The sequence below is a fragment of the Phyllobates terribilis genome, unplaced genomic scaffold (assembly GCF_046119375.1).
Source record: "Phyllobates terribilis strain yellow unplaced genomic scaffold, ASM4611937v1 Scaffold_9__5_contigs__length_417890890, whole genome shotgun sequence".
Lineage (NCBI taxonomy): Eukaryota > Metazoa > Chordata > Amphibia > Anura > Dendrobatidae > Phyllobates > Phyllobates terribilis.
In genome coordinates, this window is record NW_027362769.1 from 138,219,745 (window position 1) to 138,246,170 (window position 26,426).

At 41.6% G+C, this 26,426-nt stretch overlaps 2 protein-coding genes across 2 annotated transcripts in view; both read left to right on the forward strand.

Annotated features, from left to right (window-relative positions):
* The window catches only part of IFIH1 (interferon induced with helicase C domain 1), a 40,949-nt gene extending 37,523 nt beyond the window's left edge, over window positions 1-3,426 (forward strand). The window contains exon 16 of the mRNA XM_073647053.1: window positions 307-3,426. Coding sequence (XP_073503154.1) covers window positions 307-483 — 177 coding nt within the window. The 3' untranslated portion in view covers window positions 484-3,426. The remainder of the gene's footprint in view (window positions 1-306) is intronic.
* A 7,095-nt stretch (window positions 3,427-10,521) lies between these two features.
* Window positions 10,522-26,426, forward strand: part of FAP (fibroblast activation protein alpha) — a 195,649-nt gene continuing 179,744 nt past the window's right edge. The window contains exons 1-2 of the mRNA XM_073647054.1: window positions 10,522-10,683; window positions 10,913-10,994. Coding sequence (XP_073503155.1) covers window positions 10,678-10,683; window positions 10,913-10,994 — 88 coding nt within the window. The 5' untranslated portion in view covers window positions 10,522-10,677. The remainder of the gene's footprint in view (window positions 10,684-10,912; window positions 10,995-26,426) is intronic.

Below are 26,426 nucleotides of genomic sequence, written 5' to 3' on the forward strand. Positions count from 1 at the left end.
TGTCTTACTGAACTTTTTCTGTGCATTATATCTATATATAAAATGCAGTTCAAAGAAGGACATAGCATTTATGGTGTAGTCATGCCAAACTGTGTAATCTTGTGAATACCAATACAGAAGAAAGGAAGAAATCAATGCATTTAAATTTGTAAGTCATTGAGTGTGTCAGGTGCAAATCTGATTGTGCCAAGTAGATGCCAAAATTGTATAGACTGTGTAGACTGTAGCCGAAAACAATTGGCTTGTCTGTATGGGCCATTCTTGTTCATTTATGTTTGTAATGCTCCTATTATGTTTATTTCACAGACATGGGGAACTATAATGGTCCATAAAGGCACTGAACTTCCCTGCCTGAAAATCTGTAACTTTGTCATCAGTTATGAGGACGAGAAGATGACCAAGGAAACCTTGGATGTTTGGCGAGATCTTCCAATGAAGTTCCCATCATTCAGATTTCAGTCTGATGACAGCGACGATGACTAAATAAATGTATTATTTTAACACTAACTTGAACACAAGTGAGACTATAAAGTAATTTTATGTTTCTTGAAATTGTTGGAATGAAAGAGCTTTTTTCTGTAAAGTGTCATATAAATATATGGGCACGCGGTGACCTCAGTAAGACCAGCTGTGATTAAATTGCTTGGGCTTCATCCAGTAAAGGAATTGATTTATGCCATTTTTTTAGACACTAAGGGAGCTTGTAATGGGTGGAGAAGTATGAAGCACCCGCTTTCCTCTGCTGACTTTGTTGCATTATGACCCATAGTTATCAAGTAAAACAGTCAACTAGCAGAAAAAAATGGCCTTGTTACCCATAACAACATATCAGATTGTAGATATAACTTCTTAAATGGGTTGTTTCATGATTAAGAATTACATTTCTCAGCTAAATCCTAAAAAAAATATAATTCTTCAACTGGATTAATTTTAAAAAAATTGCTTCGGTGCCTAGGTTTTACTGTAACATATTTGTTTTGGCTCCCTCGAGTGAGCTTATATACTTGTTATAGTGCCAACTTATGATCTTATTTATTTGTTATGGTGCCCTCTGGTGTTAGTACAAACTTGTTGTGGTGATCTATAGTGTTACTATTTACTTGTTATTGCGCCCTCTGGTGTTCTTACATGCTTATTATGGCGCTCTCTGGTATTCTTACATACTTATTATGGCGCTCTCTGGTGTTCTTAAATACTTTTTATTGCGTCCTCTCCTCTGGAGTTCTTACATACTTGTTATGGCGCCCTCAGAAGTTCTTCTTTACTTGTTTTTCCACCCTCTGGGGTTCTTACATACTTGTTATGGCGTCCTCTGGAGTTCTTACACACTTGTTATGGTGCCCTCTGCAGTTCTTCTTTACTTGTTTTTCCACCCTCTGGTGTTCTTACATACTTGTTATGGCATCCTCTGGAGTTCTTACACACTTGTTATGGTGCCCTCTGCAGTTCTTCTTTACATGTTTTTCCACCCTCTGGAGTTCTTACACACTTGTTATGTGCCTTCTGCAGTTCTTCTTTACTTGAATTTCCACCCTCTGGTGTTCTTACACACTTGTTATGGTGCCCTCTGCAGTTCTTCTTTACTTGTTTTTCCACCCTCTGGTGTTCTTACATACTTGTTATGGTGCCCTCTGCAGTTCTTCTTTACTTGTTTTTCCACCCTCTGGGGTTCTTACATACTTGTAATGGTGTCCTCTGGAGTTCTTACACACTTGTTATGGTGCCCTCTGCAGTTCTTCTTTACTTGTTTTTCCACCCTCTGGAGTTCTTACATACTTGTAATGGTGTCCTCTGGAGTTCTCACATACTTTTTATGGTGCCCTCTGCAGTTCTTCTTTACTTGTTTTTCCACCCTCTGGTGTTCTTACATACTTGTTATGGTGCCCTCTGCAGTTCTTCTTTACTTGTTTTTCCACCCTCTGGGGTTCTTACATACTTGTAATGGTGTCCTCTGGAGTTCTTACACACTTGTTATGGTGCCCTCTGCAGTTCTTCTTTACTTGTTTTTCCACCCTCTGGAGTTCTTACATACTTGTAATGGTGTCCTCTGGAGTTCTCACATACTTTTTATGGTGCCCTCTGCAGTTCTTCTTTACTTGTTTTTCCACCCTCTGGTGTTCTTACACACTTGTTATGGTGCCCTCTGCAGTTCTTCTTTACTTGTTTTTCCACCCTCTGGAGTTCTTACATACTTGTAATGGTGTCCTCTGGTGTTTTTTTCATTCCTTTTCACAATGTCTACCTAATGTGTCCAGTGCTGGTGAAAAGAAACCATTTTAATAAATGCACAATTGCAGGAATCACTCCGAGGATCCAGTCAATTGGACCAAGCTATTAGGTATCTGTGACCTCCAGCACTAGACACCTTAGATGGGCAATCTGACAGAGAATCTAATCAGCACAAGATGGCGCCATATCATGTTTTTAATAGCAAAATCTAGCCCCCCAATTTTTTTTTTAATGTCTCCTAAAAAATAAAAAAAAGCTGCACTACGACTGGTAGCTGTTCACAACTGGGACAGTTTTTCTGCTACATGGTTTTGGAAAATGAGACCTTATGGGCCCGAATCATCAAAGCTTTTTCTCTGGAATTCTGATGTAAAAAGCTTTGAAAAGTCTTAAAATTTTGTTGCAGCTCGTGGCTGTCCTAAAATGTTGTGACTTTTGGTGCTCTCACACCTTTTTTGCCCAGTAGGCTGATCATGGACGGGACGGGAGTGTGGCGACTGCAGCTCGTCAAATTCATGATGAGTTGTTGTGTTCATTATGCTACAAATATTACTCCAGCAGATCCTGGAGTAAGAATTGTGGTAAGGCGCACAGGGAGGTGCAACCACTCGTCAGAGACTACTGATTCATTAAGACGTATGTGACTCTTAATGAATCAGGAGCCTCACGCTCCACCTCGCCTCCTTCTCAAGACCGGCGTGAAGATCGCCATTCTTGATGAATCGGGGCCTATGTCTTGACAAATAATCCATCCAATCACACCTATAACTCTTTCTGGTAATAGACACAGCACCAGTGTTAGCCATCGTTCTTCTGTTGGCCTTCAGCCATTTCGGTTTTAGAACCTATCCTGTAATATTAGAAATCATGATGGAAATTTGTATTTTGTGTTTAATTAAATCGATCTTTTATGTGTTTACAATTTTGCCGAAGAAACAAATGCATTTTTTTCAATGAACTGTCCGGTGTTTAATTTTGGATGAAAGTTAATTTAGGAATCTTTTTTTTTAAGCAAGAACTTTGGAAGAAAAATCCTCTGCTCCATATCGTCCTCCCCATGCAAACGTGGCATATTACACTCTATGGAGCCCACCATCTAAATTCCACTGCTCATAGACCAGAGATAATCATAAAGTGTATGAATGTATCATGTATATAATTTAGTTTCATTAATTAAAAGTAAGTCTGTAAAAAAAAGATGTGTGTATGATTTTTTATTTAATGCTGTAGCTGTTTTTTTTAATTTGGAAAAATTCCTTCTGGGCATCCATATGAGAGGCGCACACTTCTGTCCTGTTTTCTTTGTATAGACAGAGCAGCAGTGTGTGCGCTTTATCGCAGCTACAATGGATGGAAATTTATAGGCAGAAAAGTGTGTAATACACTTTTACAGTTTCTAAGAAAAGATGGAACTGTCTGCCTCTTATAATGAGATGACTTTGCTGACGTAGCCCCATTCTACACAGCAAAGCTGCACAGTGAGATGTAAAAATGCCAAGAAATATCTTCAAAGTTGTGTTCCCATCTTGCACTGTATATTCATGGCATACCCAATGTGTAGTAGATGCAGGTTCCACCAATGGGACCTGCATCTATCTTGAATATGAGGTCCTGTTGTGCACTGCTGTCAATGGAGAGGTGTTTGGAATTCCCATATATATAAATTTGAATATGGACCACTTCTGTACTGACAGCGGTGCACATCAGGACCCCATTCGTGACATAGATGCAGATCCTTTTGGATATGTCATGAATATATAAGATGGGAATACCACTTTAATATCTAACATGGGAAGCCATTTTTTTTTAAAGTCGATGTTCAACCATACTCCATTCTGCATCCCCACTGTTTCTTCCACTCGGCTTGGATGACATTTGTTTCTTCTAATCGGCCAACCTGTCAATGCTGCAGTCGATCAGTGGTTGTTGAAGCCAGCAGGTGCTGCGTACGGAGGAGCAGTGCCAGTCCAGGAGATTAATTTTTTTTTTTCACCTTTGTGAGCCCATTAATAAATTTATATGAGAATGCAGCCTATGTAAACCTCAAAAAAGTTCCCCGATTCCTGTTTATTGCACTATAGAAAACAGGAATCGGTGGATTTCCATTAGCCTGCTTTATATGAGCTTCTAAAGGGAACAATTTGGATTATAGCATTATTTTAGGGAACAGGTGAACTTTAGCTTTAAAAGAACTTGTCAGATGTTTTACTGTATGTGAACCATGGGATAAATGAATCACACAACGACTCCTGCATTGCAAACATCTGTTTTGCTCTGAAACACTGCAGTGTTTCAAAGAAAAACAGTTTAAATTGCAGCAGGGTACAAGGTGACTAGTCCAAGAGGCATGTCCCTATTGGGTTCTCCCTGCATTCTCAGGTAGACTGATCAGTCTGGGTGTGCATGGAGAGATACCTGTCAATCAAGCTGAGCAGGCGGGAAGAAGCCAACAGGCACATGCCTTCTTAGACTAGTCATCTTGTCCCTGGCAGCACTTTCAACTCTGTTTTTCTCTGAAATGTTTCAATGTTTGAGCATAAAACATAGATGTGTCTAATGCAGGAGCTGGTGTCTGACTAAGGCCATAAGGCCACGGCCCCACTATCAGTATTTGGTCAGTATTCAGTCAGTATTTTTTCTCAGGTATGGGAGCCAAAACCAGGAGTGGGTAATAAATACAGAATTGTTGACTTGTTTCTATTATACCTTTTCTCTGATTGTTCCTCACCTGGTTTTGGCTCCCAGTCCTGAGAAAAAATACTGACCAAATACTGATAGTGGGGCGGGCCATGGCCTAATGCTGCTTCTTGTTGGGGCAGCATGAATCGGACGAAAGCATTTCTTTAAATATCAGAGGCTGACAAATATCTTACTCCTTTACAAACCAAAGAGTGATGTGATGCTAGTCACTACTCAATATGACTCTAGTAAACTCACGGACTTACCATGAGGCAGGATAGTCAAGAGGTCCAGGGTCAGTTACAAGAGGTCTCGTAATAGACAAAGGAAAAAGTCAAAAGAATAGTCAGGTAACAGTCCGAGGTCACAGCATCAGGAAGGTCGCGGATCACGACAAAGGGGTAAGTCAAACAAATGGTCAAAAAGGTATATCCAAGGTGGACAACGGAGATCAGAATTCAACTCAGAGTACTGAGCAAACAGACCACTAGAGCAAAGCTACAATTGGCAAAGGTCTGACAATTGAGTACTAAATAGCCCTGTAATCACCCAGAATAGATGACGCCTGGAGGAGATCCCACAGACCCAGCCAGATGGGACGGATAAGCTGTCAATCACAATTCTCACACCCCTTCCTCAGATTGGGCAGTAGAGCTGTCACTCACAATCCCGACAGCTCAGCAAGCCCTCGATCCTATAGGGCGGCAGCGCTGTCAGTCACAGCGTCCCTAGGACACAACGTGAGCGGCGGAGTCGTGACAAGTGATTACCATTTTGTCAATATTAAGACTTCTCCATTCTTCATGTTTAAAGAACATCCAATTTGTAATTCTATTGTAAATAATATAAAAGAATAAAAAGAAGTTTAAAACAATAGATTTAAAAAAAAAATAGGTGATGAAAAATGAATGATAGTAATAATAAAACTATTAAACATAAGATTCCAGTGCTGCTGATGCACATGTGTTGAGAATAGAAGACCAGGCAGATGTCTTATTCAAAAACAGATGGTTTTCTATCCTACATGACCAGATCAATTTTCACATTGTCAAAAAAAAACTGTTTTACCAAAAATAACTGTTTCCTAACCTTCCCAGATAAATTGTCTTTTTTTCTAAATACTATATTTATTGAATATTCTATACGTTCCCAAGTCTTACTTCATTTAAAAGGAGAAAAAGTGAAGTGCTTTAGAGCGAGGACTGTGAAGGATTTGTCTGGTTTAGAAAATACATTTTCAAAATACTGTAATAAGATATTCCAATGTAAAGAGGTTGTCCAGGACTTTGATATTGATGGTTTTCCCTTGGGATCACTGATACCTGGTACAAATCCAGGCTCCACAACTCCTTTGTAGCATACGATGTACACGTGCATGTTATAGGTGGCCACCTCTCATCCAAGTATCCACATATGTAGAGAAAAGTAGAGCCATATTCCAAGTTGGACTATATTGGATGTCTGTCAAATATAAAATATATTCTGGACATACTGTGTAGCTCATTTACCCCCATAATAGGCAGTCTTTTTTTATGAATGATGATTTATGCCTCCATTCCACAGGTCCATAACGGAAAGGACACCACCCTTAGCACCTTCTCAGCAGGACCTCTTGATGCATACTGGTATAGTGTCAGACTCAGGAACATTGGGCCCACCCGAGGACTTGATTCTGAAGGATCACCTTTCATTTATACAAAACCAATGCATTAACATTGAACGTTTTTTTCAGACCTGGGCTAATTTTTATCAGGCATTGTATCAAGTGGTATAGCTGTAAGATACACAATGTTAGGATTCGGCTCTGCTTGGTGATTCGATCGGTTATCACGTGATTGCTCAGATACTGTTGAAATCCAGATGGTGGCGCCGGGTTCTCCACCACTCAAGAACCCCTTAGCGTATGCAAGATCTGCACTATAGACTCTCCTGAAGGAGAAGGCAGGGCCCACCAGAGAATCTCTGGTGGGACAGTCCAACCTTGCTGGTATATATATTTCATCCTCATTTACCTTTGTTTCACCAAATGCTTTAGTAATTAGTACATTTTGCAATACCTACGCTTCCATTCATGATCCATTCACCTTGTGCGGGAGAACTAGATATTCTCTAGGAGCCTATCACCTTTTCATACTCTGCAATAAGTGTAATTTACTTACGTTTGGCCTTCCTGACATTTTTTGCACCACCAACTATGCTTGGATTGCTATAAGTATCTTGTTTGACTTCGTATATCTTAGCACCATATCAATATAAACTGGTATACTGATCGTGCTTACAGTATATGTTCTGAACCTTTTGTACTTTTTGTTTATTGTCTTTTCTCTGGTGATTTATACGTATGTACAGTACAGACCAAAAGTTTGGACACACCTTCTCATTTAAAGATTTTTCTGTATTTTCATGACTTTGAAAATTGTACATTCACACTGAAGGCATCAAAACTATGAATTAACATATGTGGAATTATATACTTAACAAAAAAGTGTGAAACAACTGAAAATATGTCTTATATTCTAGGTTCTTCAAAGTAGCCACCTTTTGCTTTGATGACTGCTTTGCACACTCTTGGCATTCTCTTGATGAGTTTCAAGAGGTAGTCACCGGAAATGGTTTTCACTTCACAGGTGTGCCCTGTCAGGTTTAATAAGTGGGATTTCTTGCCTTATAAATGGGGTTGGGACCATCAGTTGTGTTGTGCAGAAGTCTGGTGGATACACAGCTGATAGTCCTACTGAATAGACTGTTAGAATTTGTATTATGGCAAGAAAAAAGCAGCTAAGTAAAGAAAAACAAGTGGCCATCATTACTTTAAGAAATTAAGGTCAGTCAGTCCGAAAAATTAGGAAAACTTTGAAAGTGTCCCCAAGTGCAGTTGCAAAAACCATCAAGCGCTACAAAGAAACTGGCTCACATGAGGACCGCCCCAGGAGAGGAAGACCAAGAGTCACCTCTGCCTCTGAGGATAAGTTTATCCGAGTCACCAGCCTCAGAAGTCGCAGGTTAACAGCAGCTCAGATTAGAGACCAGGTCAATGCCACACAGAGTTCTAGCAGCAGACACATCTCTTCAACAACTGTTAAGAGGAGACTTTGTGCAGCAGGCCTTCATGGTAAAATAGCTGCTAGGAAACCACTGCTAAGGACAGACAATAAGCAGAAGAGACTTGTTTGGGCTAAAGAACACAAGGAATGGACATTAGACCAGTGGAAATCTGAGCTTTGGTCTGATGAGTCCAAATTTGAGATCTTTGGTTCCAACCACCGTGTCTTTGTGCGACGCAGAAAAGGTGAACGGATGGACTATACATGCCTGGATCCCACCGTGAAGCATGGAGGAGGAGGTGTGATGGTGTGGGGGTTCTTTGCTGGTGACACTGTTGGGGATTTATTCAACATTGAAGGCATACTGAAACAGCATGGCTACCACAGCATCTTGCCATGGCATGCTATTCCATCCGGTTTGCGTTTAGTTGGACCATCATTTATTTTTCAACAGGACAATGACCCCAAACACACATCCAGGCTGTGTAAGGGCTATTGACCAAGAAGGAGAGTGATGGGGTGCTGCGCCAGATGACCTGGCCTCCACAGTCACCAGACCTGAACCCAATCGAGATGGTTTGGGGTGAGCTGGACCACAGAGTGAAGGCAAAAGGGCCAACAAGTGCTAAGCATCTCTGGGAACTCCTTCAAGATTGTTGGAAGACCATTTCCGGTGACTACCTCTTGAAGCTCATCAAGAGAATGCCAAGAGTGTGCAAAGCAGTCATCAAAGCAAAAGGTGGCTACTTTGAAGAACCTAGAATATAAGACATATTTTCAGTTGTTTCACACTTTTTTGTTAAGTATATAATTCCACATGTGTTAATTCATAGTTTTGATGCCTTCAGTGTGAATGTACAATTTTCATAGTCATGAAAATACAGAAAAATCTTTAAATGAGATGGTGTGTCCAAACTTTTGGTCTGTACTGTATGTACTCGCTATTTATACTGTCTTTTGTATGTATCATTAGCCTGATGGTCTCTTGACCCGAAACGTTGTATGTAATGAATTACTATGGCAAAAACTGTGTTTTTATTGGGAATATTTCAATAAATTTATGGTTAAGGCAAACTGGTAAGACTCTACAATGATCAATGGTTAGCATTGTTGCCTTGCAGCGCTGAGATCTTGGCTTAAATTCCCACCAAGGACAACATCTGCAAGGAGTTTGTATGTTCTCCCCTTGTTTGCGTGGGTTTCCTCATGTTCTCCGGTTTTCACACTCCAAAGACATACTGATATAGAATTTAGGATGTGAGCCTCAAAGGGGACAGCAATGATGATGTCTTTAAAGCACTTTATTAGCGAGTATAATAAATAAAATATCCTTGGCATAGGTCATCAATATTAGATCAGAGGGGGAATGAACAACCATCATCCCCAATGATCAGCTGTATTTAGCCCTGTTGGCGGTTGGATTTAACTAGAGATGGGCGAACCCGAACAGAAATGTTCGGCGTTCTTACCGGACAGTCACTGAGAGAGAGAGATTGTTTTCTTTTCTCTTACCAGTTTGGGTCTCCATTATTTTCATATTTTCAATGGGGTTCGGGCTGTGGTGGAAGTTTGGGTACTGTTCTGGTACCAGAACCGAACTTTCTCAAACTTCCAATGGTCCGCCCATCCGTAGATCTAACCTGATGAATCCGTGCTGACAATGCCAGACTATATAGAGACAGTCACATTGCCAATGGGAATAGTAACACCCAGTTGTCAATTTATTCATAAATATTCAGTAGGTGTAATAAAGGAACAGTACAATGTTGAGTTATGAGAAAAACTGTTTGAGCATTATTACATCAGTGGTGATCAACATGCCTGGGCTTCAGACTAGATCGGTGGAGGTCCGGCACCCAGCACCCCGTCCCATCAGCCGTATTCAGCCCCGTTGGCGGTCGGATGTAAGCAGTGAATGGAGCGCACTGTGTAGTGGCTTTGTCCATGTACTGCAGCTTACCTACTATTCACTTCAGCATGAGCTGAGCTACAGTACCCGAGAATGGCCACTACACAGTGAACGGAGCTGAGCTGTTCACTTTTTACAGGATAGGGAAACAATATTTTAAGCCCAGAAAATCCCCTTAATGGTGCACAAAATACAAAATAAATCAATGCATTGCATATCTCACCTATACACACACAAAATATAGGAAACGAAGAATGCCTGTATATACATCCCATGTGTTATGTGACCTTAACTATCCGGCGTGCATACTGCGCTTATTACTTTGCTGTATCTTGTGACATGCAGTCCTGTTTTTTTTTTTTTGCAGGAAATGAATCATAAAAAGAAACAGACACAAACTTTTTCTACTAAACTGCTATCATTGCTGTTCCTGGGATCACTGTTACCTTTTAAAGTAACTTATTGTAGCAGATTTTATTACTTTGTGGCAGATTTGACCTATTTGCACATTTTTCTATATGAAATTGTTGAGTCATAGGTGGATGGTAAGTTTAGCTCAATTTCTGCTGGACACAGAGGTTTGGAGCCACCCACTGTTCTTCCCAAAAGCAAAAATACGCCCATAAAATCTGTTTTCAATTCCTTTTTTTTTTTAAATCTCCAAAGGTTGCCAAATGTTTCAAAGTATTGAGCAAAATCTACAGTGTTTTGGAGGAATTGTGATTCATAAGGAAACTTCCTGCATGTTGGCACTTCACAACCATTCAGGAGCAATTCTCTGCAGCGATCTCTTAGTTTCCTATATTTCTAGTAAGGATGAAGGTGAGTTCCTCAAGATGCAGCCTTTCATTTTAGGAATTAACATCTTTACTATTAAATCATTTTTAAGAATTTTAAATTGATTATAGAGTTCTAGATGTTTGAAAATATATTAATACATCTTTCTGTATCATCTTAATCAATGGCAGATAGCAGAAATCTTCAGTTTTTAGCTACTTTAAATTATTTATTATTGTCTTTTTTTGATGATTTTATGGGGTTTTTTTTGCAGGCTCAATTAAAAGTAATTATTGTCATAGCTGCAGCCATTGTTCTTTTAATACCCGTGATAATGATTATACTTCTTAAATCTGGTGAGTAGGCTTTATATTATTTGCTAAATTTTACAGATAAATAGATAGATGGACAACTATTATATTATTATTTTTTCTATCATTCATAGTATTATATTATTTTTAAATGTTATTATTAAAAACAACAACAACAACATAATAATAATAATAATAATAATAAACTAAACTTCCCATATACTAGGTAATTGCAGATGTTTTTGGCCCCATGTCCCCTGTTTTTTTATGTTTGGCTCGGATATGTGCATATTAATTCCTATGATGCAGGGAGTTCCCATATTCTTCTGTCGTCACTTTTTGGGAGAACACAATAGAATCAGCTGTGAAAATGACCAATCCCTTCTCCAAAGGAATGCACATCAAAGGGTGCCTGACAGCCCCTTGATATCTAGCAGCTGAAGGGATCGTAATTTGTATAGGCAACTTTCACAACATTACAGTAAGTCAATACTTTGCTGGAAGCCAATCATAAATAGGTCAATACCCCTTTTAGGCAATACTAAAAAGTATTGAGCATCTGGCTCCTTAGGGGCAATGTTCTACATTTACATGCTGTGACAACTAATCTACAAAAATCTGAATACGACGTACATACTTTTTCTGGTATATTTGTTGCAAAACTTACAGAATTTATAAAGGTTTGCAGTGTATCATGTTGATTTGCATATGATTTATCTAGTGATACTGATAATAACTAACGTGGCCCGGGGCGGCAACTGTGGACGAGCTACTCGTCTTCCATGCCCCAGCACGCTACATGAAGATGGGGGTCCTGGCTGGGTGTGTGGACTTCGTGTATGGGGGGCTCTATGTCTATCACCTATGAGTTTGGTTGGCCATGACCAGTTGTTGTAGAGTTCAATGAGGGAGAACACCAGTCAACAATAAACGGTCTTTTACTGAACAGTAATTTGGTGGGAACTATGTACAATAGATAGCAGGTTAATAACTTCACAATTGTTTTCTTTACAACATGGAGCATCTTCGCAAACTGTATGCTACCTCTTCCAAGCTTACTTGTTTCTGCCCCCGAATTCCTCTGCTTTCACCCCAACTCATCACAGTACTACAGTCCAGTATGTGAGAGTCCTGTCCTCAACCCGCAGTTTCACAGTCTCTTTTCCCCTTAGGGAAACTAGTTTTCCACTATGGGCATTACATAACTTCTTTCCTTGCTGTCGTCTTGAAACTACCATCTGGGGCACCCTCTTCATCTCATAATCCCTGTTCCATTCTGGCCGTTACCTCCCCAACTTGCGTACTCGGGGCCGTACTGCTAGGCGTCCTGTCCCCAACCCTGTCTCCAGTGCATCACTCTGTCCTTCTCTCACTTTTCCTTTCTCTAGTCCGGATCTCGCTATCCACTGTCTCAGTCTCCACTCATGTCAGGGACACGTATGCTGACTAGTCAGACCTTATTTCTACTTTTACTGTAGGCTGAACCCTATCTGATTTCCTGATAGCAAAGTGTCTCTGTCCCTTCACTTTATCCCCTCCCACTATGGGCTAGTCCCAACCGTTAACCCTAACTGTACCTACTATCAGGAAGAACATAATACTATCACTAATCACCCATGTCACATTACATATCAACAATATGCGAGTCTTCAAGGGGGAATGTGGGCAATATGTCCATCTCCTTACAAATACTCAGCACATTGATGTGGTATGATGTCTGCTTTGAGATGCTAAACGCCCCCATACCCATTAAAGAAAAGTTATCTCTCCTGCTGTTTTAAGCCAGACCACCTATCTTTTGTAATGAGTGTTCCCTGACTCTTATTTGTAAGAGGAAAGAAGGATGGATTTGTTGAATTTCGACCCCTGATCTTTTTGTTCTCCAAGGTAAAAAGCTGGCACCAGAGATGTCTGGCAGAAACATGCTTCTCTGTCCCCATTGAAAACACATGAATACTCATGAGGCCCAGCATTCATGTATATCGGAGAGTCGGTTGTTAGTGATCTGGAGTCTATGGGCACCTTATGAGACTTTTCATTTGTCTCTAAGTAACAGCTGTATACAGAGTCCTGAGACTAGAACCACTTTGATCAGCTGCTATTGCCAGATGGGGAATATTTGTTTCCTTTTGAGATGAATATTGAATTGCATGCATCTGTGTTAGGCTATGTGCCCACGATGCAGAATTGATGGTGATTTTTCTTGAGCGTTTCTGCCTCTCCCTAGCAGAAAAAGCACGTGCAGATTTACATGCGTTTTTTCTGCCAGGGAGAAGCGGTTTTTTAAGCGTTTTTGCATGAATTTTCGCATGCGTTTTTTCAAGCGCTTTTCCAAGCGATTTTGAACATCACTTGGAAAAGTGCTTGACAAGTTGATCACACAATATAAATCCATGCACCCGGCATGGATTTATATTGTGTGACCAACTTATGCTGCTTTAAATGCAGCATCAATAGTAAAAAAAAAGAAATAAAACAAAAAAAAAACACAAAAAAAACCCATTATACTTACTTCTCCGGTGGTCCCCGGTCTCCTCTCCGGTGGCGTCCTCTGTCATCGGCGTCCCGCGGTGTTCTGAAAGGACCTGTGTTGATGTCATTTAGTCAGCTGACAGGTCACACGACCGCCAACGTCAGCGGTCGCGTGACCATCACATGACTAAATGACGTCACCGCAGGTCCTTTGAGAACACCGCGAGACGCCGAGGACAGAGGCCGCCACCGGAGAGGAGACCGGGGACCGCCGGACAGGTAAGTATAATGTTTTTGGTTTTTTTTACGTTTTAATTCTTTTTTTACTAATGGTACCCAGGTCGGATGAGAGTCTTCCCTTCTCCAGACCCGGGTACCATCCGCCCATTGAACCGCATAACATCCGCATGCATACATGTATACATGCGGATCTTATGCGGTTCAATGCAAGTCAATGGTGGTGATTTCGCCGCGATTACGCACAAGAAATGGTTGTGCTGCGGATTTTTCCGCAATGGTAATCCGCAGCGTTAATGTCCGCAGCATGTGCACAGCACATGCGGATTATGATTGGGAAACATGGCAGACAACTTAACAAGCATTTTTAATGCGTTTTCGCAGCGTAAATGCAGCCGCGGAAATGCATTAAATCCACATCGTGGGCACACAGCCTAAGACATTGAGAGATCCATGCAGAGAATTATCCCACCTGAATATCCACTTTTAGAATGAAGCCATCTTGATCTGATTGACACTATTGGTCTAGTTTAACCTACCTCAGTATCATCAGAGGTTAGTGGTGCATCGGTAACAACTCTTTGTAGCAGCTCTCTACTCTTGGGGAAGTCCCGACCAGGAAATTTCTCTCAATGACAAATATATACAAGTGCTTCTCACTAAATTAGAATATCATCAAAAATGTAATTTATTTCAGTTCTTCAATACAAAAAGTGAAACTCATATATTATATAGAGTCATTACAAACAGAGTGATCTATTTCAAGTGATGATTATGGCTTACAGCCAATGAAAACACAAAAGTCATTATCTCAGTAAATTAGAATACTTTATAACAACAGCTTGAAAAATTATTTTAAAATCCAAAATGTTGTCCTACTGAAATGTACGTTCATTAAATGCACTCAATACTTGGTCGGGCTCCTTTTGCATCAATTACTGTATCAATGCGGCGTGGCATGGAGGTGATCAGCCTGTGGCACTGCTGAGGTGTTATGGAAGCCCAGGTTGCTTTGATAGCAGCCTTCAGCTCGTCTGCATTGTTGGGTCTGGTGTCTCTCATCTTCCTCTTGACAGTACCCCATAGATTCTCTATAATAGATACTCTATGTGGTTATGGTCAGGCGAGTTTGCTGCCTATCCAGCACAGTGATACTGTTGTTTTTAAACCAGGTATTGATACTGTTGGCAGTGTGGACAGGGGCCAAGTCCTGCTGGAGAATGACATTTCCATCTCCAAAAAGCTTGTCGGCAGAGGGAAGCATGAAGTGCTCTAAAATGTCCTGGTAGATGGCGGCGCTGACTTTGGTCTTGATAAAACACAGTGGACCTACACCAGCAGATGACATGGCTCCCCAAACCATCACTGATTGTGGAAACTTCACACTAGACCTCAAGCAGCTTGGATTGTGGCCTCTCCACTCTTCCTCCAGACTCTGGGACCTTGATTGCCAAATGAAAGGCAAAATTTACTTTCATCTGAAAACAACACCTTGGACCCCTGAGAACAGTCCAGGTATTTTTTTCCTTGGCCCAGGTAAGACGCTTCTGGTGTTGTCTATTGGCCATGAGTGGCTTGACACAAGGAATACAACACTGGTAGCCCATGTCCTGGATACGTCTGTGTGTTGTGGCTCTTGAAGCAATGACTCCAGCAGCAGTCCACTCCTCGTGAATCTCCCACAAATTTTTGAATGCCCTTTTTTCAACAATCCTTATCCCGGTTGCTTGTGCACCTTTTCCTTCCACTCAACTTTCCATTAACATATTTAAATACAGCACTCTGTGAACAGCCAGCTTCTTTAGCAATGACCTTTTGTGGCTTACCCTCTTTGTGGAGTGTGTCAATGACTGCCTTCTGAACATCTGTCAAGTCAGCAATCTTCCCTATGATTGTGGAGCCTACTGAAACAGATTAAGGGACCTTTTTAAAAGCATCGGAAGCCTTTGCAGGTGTTTTTTGTTAATTCTAATACACTGAGATATTGAGTTTTGTGTTTTTATTGGCTGTAAGCCATAATCATCAACATTAACAGAAATAAACAGTTGAAACAGATCACTCTATTTATAATGACTCTATATAATATAGGAGTTTCACTTTTTGTATTGAGGAACTGAAATAAATTAACTTTTTGATAATAGTCTAATTTAGTGAGAAGCACTTGTATGTGTATATTTGTAGTGTATGTATTCTAACAGGGACATACCTGTATCAGGGGTGGACATATCATTGGTGCAACCTATAAGAGGTAAGGGGGGCATTTCTACCTCTAAAAGAGATGGAATTGTATATTATAATGAGCTATTGACCTGCAAAGGGCCCATGTACTGTTCTTTCAAGTAGGACCTTTGCTGTCTGTGTCCACCAGTGACCTGGATAATTGGATGATGGTCCTCTGGAAAGGACAGGTATATGGATTCATCTCACTCGTGAGGGTGGAAAATAATGTTCAGAAATTAACCCAAGAATGGTGGAAAGGAGTCTTCCTGTCCAAGGTTGTTAGGGATGTGGTGGTGTAAACCAACACCAGAATAGGGCACCATTATAATCCACTTGTGGTCTCCTCTCTGTACCCATTCATAAAATAAGAATTGATCTTCTTAATACTTTTACATTTTTTCTACCTTTTTCTTACTGGCTGCACAAAATAGTTTTGCAGGCTGTTTTCTGTAGCCAAGGATTGAGGTTTGTTCAGCTCATAAAAATGTTGGAATTTTCCCAAAAGACATTTTACTTTAAGCCTTATGTTAATGATTATGGGGAAAATTAGAAATTGCAGTTTCTGGGTGGAGGGTAAATCTGATTCAAGGACATACAAGGAAAAAACCTGGGAGTCTAAACTGAAACGTAAATTGATGTGCATGCAAAAGGTAAATGCATGTTCACATAAGGCCACTAGACAGAGAAAGAACCAAAGACAAGCAAAATACCCAAATAACTGGAAGTAAATGGATAAATCACAAGTGCATAAAAATAATGATAAATAATAAAGGGTATTTAGTTAACATAATTTTGATCAAAATAATGTAAAAGCCTTTAATGTAAATACCCTTTATTATTTATCATTATTTTTATGCACTGTGCGATTTATCCATTTACTTCCAGTTATTTGGGTATTTTGCTTGTCTTTGGTTCTTTCAAGGACATACAGTAGATTTGTGTTTTGAATGTACGGTATATATATACGATATATACACTGCTCAAAAAAATAAAGGGAACACTCAAATAACACATCCTAGATCTGAATGATTGAAATATTCTCATTGAATACTTTGTTCTGTACAAAGTTGAATGTGCTAACAAGAAAATCACACGTGCCTTTATGACCTCCCTACAACACTTGGGCATGCTCCTGATGAGGTTGCGGATGGTTTACTGTGGGATCTCCTCCCAGACCTGGATTAAAGCATCCGCCAACTCCTGGACAGTCTGTGGTGCAACGTGACGTTGGTGGATGGAGCGAGACATGATGTAACAGATGTGCTCAATCGGATTCAGGTCTGGGGAACGGGCGGGCCAGTCCATAGCTTCAATGCCTTCATCTTGCAGGAACTGCTGACACACTCCAGCCACATGAGGTCTGGCATTGTCCTGCATTAGGAGGAACCCAGGGCCAACCGCACCAGCATATGGTCTCACAATGGGTCTGAGGATCTCATCTCGGTACCTAATGGCAGTCAGGCTACCTCTGGCGAGCACATGGAGGGCTGTTTGTCCCTCCAAAAAATGCCACCCCACACCATTACTGACCCACTGCCAAACCGGTCATGCTGAAGGATGTTGCGGCAGCAGATCGCTCTCCACGGGGTCTCCAGACTCTGTCACGTCTGTCACATGTGCTCAGTGTGAACCTGCTTTCATCTGTGAAGAGCACAGGGCGCCAGTGGTGATTTTGCCAATCCTGGTGTTCTGTGGCAAATGCCAAGCGTCCTGCACGGTGTTGGGCTCTGAGCACAACTCCCATCTGTGGACGTCGGGCCCTCATACAACCCTCATGCAGTCAGTTTCTAACCGTTTGTGCAGACACATGCACATTTGTGGCCTGCTGGAGGTCATTTTGCAGGGCTCTGGCATTGTTCCTCCTGTTCCTCCTTGCACAAAGGCTGAGGTAGCGGTCCTGCTACTGGGTTGTTGCCCTCCTACGGCCCCCCTCCACGTCTCCTGGTGTACTGGCCTGTCACCTGGTAGCGCCTCCAGCCTCTGGACACTATGCTGACAGACACAGGAAACCTTCTTGCTCGCATTGTTGTGCCATCCTGGATGAGCTGCACTACCTGAGCAACTTCTGTGGGTTGTAGAGTCCGTCTCATGCTACCACGAGTGTGAAAGCACAAGCAACATTCAAAAGTGACCAAAACATCAGCCAGAAAGCATTGGTACTGAGATGTGGTCTGTGGTCCCCACCTGCAGAACCACTCCTTTATTGAGGGTGTCTTGATAATTGCCAATAATTTCCATCTATTGTCTATTCCATTTGCACAACAGCATGTGAAATTGATTGCCAATCAGTGTCGCTTCCTAAGTGGACAGTTTGATTTCACAGAAGTTTGATTTACTTGGAGTTATATTCTGTTGTTTAAGTGTTCCCTTTAGTCTTTTGAGCGGTGTATGTATATATATATATGTAGCGCCCCGAGGGTTCGGCCGCTACAGGGGTATTGCACCTCTGCCAGAGGTGTGGTATTCCACTCCCAGGTAAGGATGGAGTGTGGACCAGGGCTCAGTTAGCTGCATACAGCACACTCACCCCATTTCCGGGGGACAGCTCAACGGTGCTCCCACTAGACAGAAATGCAGGCACGACAGACCATGTCCCTGGCTGGAGTGGGGAGGGGGGAGGAATACCCAGTGATGTAGGAGCAGATAGGGGACTGTTCCTGAGCGTAGATAGGAGCCCATTGGTTGCTGGTCACCTGGGCTCGTGTTCTAGGGGAAGGTATATAAGGTGGGCATCATCTTAGTTCTGGGTACGAAAGGAGAAGAGAAGTTCAGTTCAGTCAGGAGAGTAAGAGAAGGAGCTCAGCCAGAGAGGGCTGACAGGGAGCTGTGGCTCAGTCTGGGCCCAGCTCCATGAGGCAGGCCTAGGGTGAAGGCCAGGAACAGAAAGGAACAAGAACAGAAAGGAACAGGAACAGAAAGGAACAAGAACAGAAAGGAACAGAAGAGAAAGAGAGAGAGAGAAACAGAAGGGCTCAGGAACAAGAAGGCAGAAGGAACCCTAAGAACCCGCGAGAATACAGGGTGAAGGGTCAGGCAGATTAAGGGTACTGGATCCCAAGTTGGTGGAGGAGAAACAACCCTCAGCCAAAGACCGGAGGTCGTGAACATTTATTGGTGCGACACCTCATCAAACCTGCTAGGAAGGCACCATATAGGACAGCGGGGAACGGGATCCACGTTTACCTGCACAAGTTCGCGGCAGCTGGACAAAAGTGAGTCACTGGTGAGGCAGGCCAGAGAAAGGATTAAAGGGGGTCCTGTGCCATACTCCTGAACTGCCTGGGGGTTGACCGAGCCCCTCACCTGGTGGACACTGCACGGCTTGGGTGGTCACTGCTTGCGCAGAAGTGACCCGGAGCATCTGAACTGTGAGTAAAAGACATTGGACTGCAGTACGTTGTCTGTGTACTTTTTCGCTCCTCCAGCACTAACGGCACTGGGACTCTCTGCACCATCACCCCCACCATTCACCGCACTGCCCTGGGGTTACACTCTTCCCGTGGGGAGTTATATAATCTCAGCTGCATACACCATCAACCTCAGGGGACTGTCTTGCAGCGGCGGTTCCTAATAACCGCAATCCACGGGTGGCGTAGTCGGACATCACTTAAACCTTATAAAGGGGCTGCCACTGGTCTGACCACCCTGAGCCACGGAACCGGGTAGCCACTACTACCCCCATCGTTCCCCTATTGCCCGGATCCGAGTGCCCCACGGCCCAGGGGGCGAGTCATATATATATACAGTACAGACCAAAAGTTTGGACACACCTTCTCATTTAAAGATTTTTCTGTATTTTCATGACTATGAAAATTGTACATTCACACTGACTGCATCAAAACTATGAATTAACACATGTGGGATTATATACTTAACAAAAAAGTGTGAAACAAATGAAAATATGAAAATACGTCTTATATTCTAGGTTCTTCAAAGTAGCCACCTTTTGCTTTGATGACTGCTTTGCACACTCTTGGCATTCTCTTGATGAGCTTCAAGAGGTAGTCACTGGAAATGGTTTTCACTTCACAGGTGTGCCCTGTCAGGTTTAATAAGTGTGATTTCTTGCCTTATAAATGGGGTTGTGACCATCAGTTGTGTTGTGCAGAAGTCTGGTGGATACACAGCTGATAGTCCTACTGAATAGACGGTTAGAATTTGTATTATGGCAAGAAAAAAGCAGCTAAGTAAAGAAAAACGAGTGGCCATCATTACTTTAAGAAATGAAGGTCAGTCAGTCCGAAAAATTGGGAAAACTTTGAAAGTGTCCCCAAGTGCAGTTGCAAAAACCATCAAGCGCTACAAAGAAACTGGCTCACATGAGGACCGCCCCAGGAAAGGAAGACCAAGAGTCACCTCTGCTTCTGAGGATAAGTTTATCCGAGTCACCAGCCTCAGAAATCGCAGGTTAACAGCAGCTCAGATTATAGACCAGGTCAATGCCACACAGAGTTCTAGCAGCAGACACATCTCTTCAACAACTGTTAAGAGGAGACTTTGTGCAGCAGGCCTTCATGGTAAAATAGCTGCTAGGAAACCACGGCTAAGGACAGGCAACAAGCAGAAGAGACTTGTTTGGGCTAAAGAACACAAGGAATGGACATTAGACCACTGGAAATCTGCGCTTTGGTCTGATGAGTCCAAATTTGAGATCTTTGGTTCCAACCACCGTGTCTTTGTGCGAAGCAGAAAAGGTGAACGGATGGACTCTACATTCCTGGTTACCACCGTGAAGCAAGGAGGAGGAGGTGTGATGGTGTGGGGGTGCTTTGCTGGTGACACTGTTGGGGATTTATTGAAAAATTGAAGGCATACTGAACCAGCATGGCTACCACAGCATCTTGCAACGGCATGCTATTCCATCCAGTTAGCATTTAGTTGGACCATCATTTATTTTTCAACAGGACAATGACCCCAAACACACCTCCAGGCTGTGTAAGGGCTATTTGACCAAGAAGGAGAGTGATGGGGTGCTACGCCAGATGACCTGGCCTCCACAGTCACCAGACCTGAAAGCAATCGAGATGGTTTGGGGTGAGCTGGACTGCAGAGTGAAGGCAAAAGGGCCAACAAGTGCTAAGCATCTCTGGGAACTCCTTCAAGATTGTTGGAAGACCATTTCTGGTGACTACCTCTTGAAGCTCATCATGAGAATGCCAAGAGTGTGCCAAGCAGTCATCAAAGCAAAAGGTGGCTACTTTGAAGAACCTAGAATATAATACATATTTTCAGTTGTTTCACACTTTTTTGTTAAGTATTTAATTCCACATGTGTTAATTCATAGTTTTGATGCCTTCAGTGTGAATGTACAATTTTCATAGTCATGAAAATACAGAAAAATCTTTAAATGAGAAGATGTGTCCAAACTTTTGGTCTGTACTATATATATATGTATATATATATATATATATATATATATATATATATATATAACATATATATTGTGCGCACTGTCTCTATTTCCTTCCCACTATTAATACTAATGAAACCATTTACTACTTCTTCAGTGCCCTGAGTACAGTATAAGGATCTTGTCCTCAGTAGGAGGTCACTCATAGCTTCTGATGTCATAGCAGGAAAATCTTACTCATGTAGCTAAAGGGACATTAATCAGAGAGTGTGAACGATGAAGATCATTTAGTGAATAAATGATGGAAAACTTAGGCCCCAATTCATTATTGCTTTTCTTCAGTTTCTTAGTGTGACTTTTTTGATTTGTGAGAAATTCATAAAATGATTATCACTTTTTTCAAGTTGTCTTTTGTGGTTTAGCTAGTTTTTAGATTTTTATGTCAATTTGGCTTTTCCGGATGTTTTAGACAGATTCACGAAATGTGACTTTTTTTAAAAAAAAATTCTCAAAATTTTAAATAACTCTACTCAAGTTTCCCTTTCGGAGTGATTTTATGTATGCCAGTTATTTTGGCACATTTTTTGTGACACTTTGAAAATGTGTGACGTTTCCCGCTAATGAGTCACAAAACCAGTTGCAAAAACAAAAAGAGACAATTTGGGGCTTTGCGCAAAATTAGTTATGAACTGGCTTAAAAAAAAAAAGAAAATGATGAATTGGGCCGAAGGACTATTTTTCTTAATATTATAAGTATGGGGTATTATATGGGTTGTCCAACTGGATAAAGATACTTCTGGATGTGTTTACAAGGGGTTGTCCATTACGTGGACAATTCGCAAGGTGAGGGAGCAAAGGCACGGCACAACTATCTTGTAAAAATAAAAAGTCCTTAATTCGAAATCTATTAAAACAAGTGGATCCATGTAGAAAACATTAAAAACTGACTTGTTCCTGGCACAACAAACGCCCTTAATCATAGTATGTTTATGAATCAGGAGCATCTGACTCCATCCCCATCTCCTCATCAACACCGGCATCAGCAACGCCGGTCTTGATGTGTTGGGCACATCGGGATTTTTTGTTATGTAAAGATCTGAAGTTGTGGGTTGTAAGTAATCACCTATGCAGGTTAACGATGCAACAAAAGAGGACAGTGCAGACCTACAGAGGGATTTGGATAAGCTGGGTAGGTGGAGCATTAAATGGCAAATGAGGTTTAATGAGGAGAAATGTAAGGTCATACATATGGGAAGGAAAAATGGAAGTCACCAGTACTCACTGAATGGGAAATCATTGGGGAATTCAGAGATGGAGAAGGACTTGGGCATCTTAATTGATAGCAAACTAAATTGGAGTGCCCAAAGTCAGGCCGCTGCTGTAAGGGCAAACAGGGTAATGGGATGTATCAGAAGAGGTATAGCTGCAAAGGAGGAGAACATTGTTCTTCCACTGTACAAAGCACTGGTCAGACCACACTTGGAATACTGTGCTCAGTTATGGGCCCCAATATATAGAAAGGATATAAATGAGCTTGAAAAGGTACAAAGGAGGGCAACAAAATTAATAAAGGGAATGGAGGGACTGCAATACCCAGAGAGGTTGGCAAAACTAGGACTATTCAGCCTGGAAAAGAGAAGGTTGAGGGGGGACATAATAAATGTGTACAAATATGTTAGGGGACAGTATAGAGATCTTGCCCGGGATTTGTTCAAAAGGAGAGATATTACGGTAACAAGAGGGCATTCACTAAGACTGGAAGAGAAAAGGTTTCAGCACCAGCATAGGAAGGGGTTCTTTACGGTAAGAGCAGTGAGAATATGGAATTCACTGAGTGAGGAGACGGTAATGTCGGATTCACTACACCAGTTCAAGCGGGGACTGGATGCATTTCTAGATACCAGGCAGATTTCAGCGTATACTTAAAAATAAAATAAAATAGTAGGTTGATACAGGGATTTATTCTGACTGCTGGTTTCAGAGTCGGGAGGGAATTTTTCCTCAGGTGAAGATTGGCTAAATCATTTGGGGTTTTTGCCCTCCTCTGGATCAACTTTAGCAATTACAGAACTAACAGGTCGAACTTGATGGACACAAGTCTTTATTCGGCTTTACAAACTATGTTACTATGTTAATATTTTATTGATCACAGCCATGGTAATAAAGCAATTCCAGGTAAATGGCCAAAATACTGTTCTCTCAGTCCTTAAGTTCTCAACCTGGTATCAGTAGTTCCACTGGCTTTGTATCAGGTGATACCCACTGTCTCTCAACTTTTGATTGGCCCACAGATTTCGTATCTCCAGCCAGTATAGTCTGTAGCCACAGTCCATGATCCTCTAGACGGCAGATAAAACAAAGAAAGCACAGGTATCCAGCAGCAGCAGTCCTTTTAAGAAAATGTAAATCCAAATGACATAATCCATAATGGTAACATGTTTATCCATTTATCCTTCCAAGTCCACGGTCTCCATCCTCTTCTTTCAATCCTTCCACCCAACTCTCTAAAACATCTCTCCCCTTTCTTCCCCTGGGATCAGTTCCCTCCCAGTTCAGAAGTGATGACACCCTCCACCTTAAACATTCACTGTTCGCTAAAACAATGAAGAATATTCTAGAAGCCTTCATCTGAGTCTGCATGTAAGACCTCCTGTGGTGACGGCTCCACTGTGTCTCAATCTACACTCACCTAATGAGATTATTGTCTCTTGAAGCAATGGACTCCTGAGATAAGGATGAGATTAGTGGAATGCAGGACATTTTAAAAGTGAATCCTACATAATGACAAGTAAGCAGAACTATATAAAACATAAGTAAATCACTAATAAATGAAAACACAATAATAAGGTTAAGTGCCCACGTAGCGTTTTTGCGGCATTTTTACGACTGCAAAAACGCTTGTAAAACAGTCTGCCATGCAAAGCAATGTGAATTCGGATGTGCTGTGCACATGATGCGCTAATTTGAGTGCCGAATTCGCATTGAGTTGCAAAACGCAGCATGACTATTTCTACCGCGATTTATATGTGGATTTGCTGCGTTTCAATTAAATTCAATGGCCGCGAATTTGCAGCGTAATCGCGGTGCGTGTGGTACCCAGGATGAATAGGAGACTACAACTCCTCTTCATCCCGGCTATCACGCGGTGAAAAAAAGAAATAAAAAAGTTAAAAATAAACAAAACCTGTATATTCACCTCTCCGGCGGCCCTCGGTCTGCTCTCCGGTCTCCTCCAGTCTGCTGCCGGCCACGTTCTCTCTCCTTGGCGTTCCGCGGTGTACTGTCAGGACCTGCGGTGATGTCATTTAGTCACCTGATGGTCACGCGACCTCTGACGTCGGCGGTCAGGTGATGGTCGCGTGACCATCAGCTGACTTAATGACGTCACCGCAGGTCCTGACAATACACTGCGGGACGCCGAGGAGAGTGGACGCCGCCGGGAGCAGACTGGAGGAGACCAGAGAGCAGACCGGGGGCCGCCAGAGAGGTGAATATACAGTTTTTTTTTTATTTTTAACGTTTTAATTCTCTTTTTTTTTTTACTATAGATGCTGCATTTAAAGCATCAGTTGTTCACACATTATAAATCCATGCCGGTTGCATGGATTTATATTGTGTGACCAACTTGTCAAGCACTTTCCAAGTGATGCTCAAAATCGCTTGGAAAACTGCTTGAAAAAACACATGCAAAAACGCATGTAAAAACGCTGAAAAAAACGCTTCTCTCTGGCATAAAAAATGCATGTAAATCTGCATGCGTTTTTTTCTGCCAGAGAGAGGCAAAAACGCTCTGCATCAAATCTGCTACGTGGGCACATAGCCTTATATTGACAAAAATGGTGGTCCGTTGCTGGAAAAGTATAATAGTCTTTAGTAAGTGGTCAGTTCCTCACAGTTACGTTTGTGTGTTTTTATTGCATTTGACATTCATTTAATATACATTTTAATTTTTTTTATGCAAAATGAAAAACTAAAAAAAGCCACAAAAAAAAGTATAGTAAAAATCATGAAACTCATGGCATTTTTTAAAAGCCAAAACACTGCCAAAAATTGTGATGGAAGCCTAAAGAGGACCCGTTTTGACTTTTTCACATTTAAAAGCTCACATGACAAAAGCAACTAGAATACTCTCCATCTGGTACCTAACTAGTTTGAGAACCTTGCATTTCTTGCGATCAATCCCATGACTAGAAGAAACTTCAAAATATTATAGTGTATAAAGTGCATAGGCTGAATCATAACTGCAAAAGTGTGTGCAAGTGTGTGTCGATGATGTAGCAGATTTGTGTGTGTATGTAGGAGAGTTGTGTGTGTATGTAGGAGAGCTGTGTGTGTATCCAGCAGAGTTGTGTGTACATGTAGCACAGCTGGATGTGTGTATATGCAGCAGAGCTGAGTGTCTCTGTACTGTGTATTCAGCAGTGCTGTGTATATGTCTGCATTGCAGAGAGTATACATAATGTGCTGTAAAGCTACTGTATATATGTGGAATAGACACACTGCAGAGAAACACTAACAATAAATACATCTATTACCTCCCTATTCTACCCTAATGCATTAAAATGAATGATATTGGCCTTTCCAAGTCTTAGGACTGGCAGGGAAGATGTTTTTCCTATTTTCTTATGTGTAACGCTGTGGTGCATCTTATAATAAGGTGAGTCCTATAGACTGAAACATATATATTAAAGAGGTTCTCCGTGACTTTGAATAGAACATCAATGTCTGATCGGTGGGGGTGCGACACCCAGCACCCCCGATGATCATCTGTTCCTAGTGTCGGCCAGAACTGCTCAGTTATGGAATTGCACAGCACAGCTCCATCAACTGTATAGTGGCCACAGTTGGATATTGCATATCTGCCCCCTATTCAAATCAATAGAGGGCAGATGTTCCAAAATGTGCTGTTCAGCTTCTTAACTGAACAATTTTTGCCACTGCTGCTGACACCAGGAACAGCTTATATGCGGGCGTGTTGAGTGTTGCACCCCTACTGATCAGACTTTGATGACCTATCCTAAGGATGCACCATTCTTGTTAAAGTCCCAGGCAAACCCTTTAATTTCCAAACTCTGATCTCCCTAAGGACATATTCACAGGGAGCATCGTATAAGGCAATGTTCACATATTTTTTCAACGTCGTTTGATGCATTTTTATGCAAATTTTCAGCTGCTTTTTACAGTACCAGCAAAGTCTA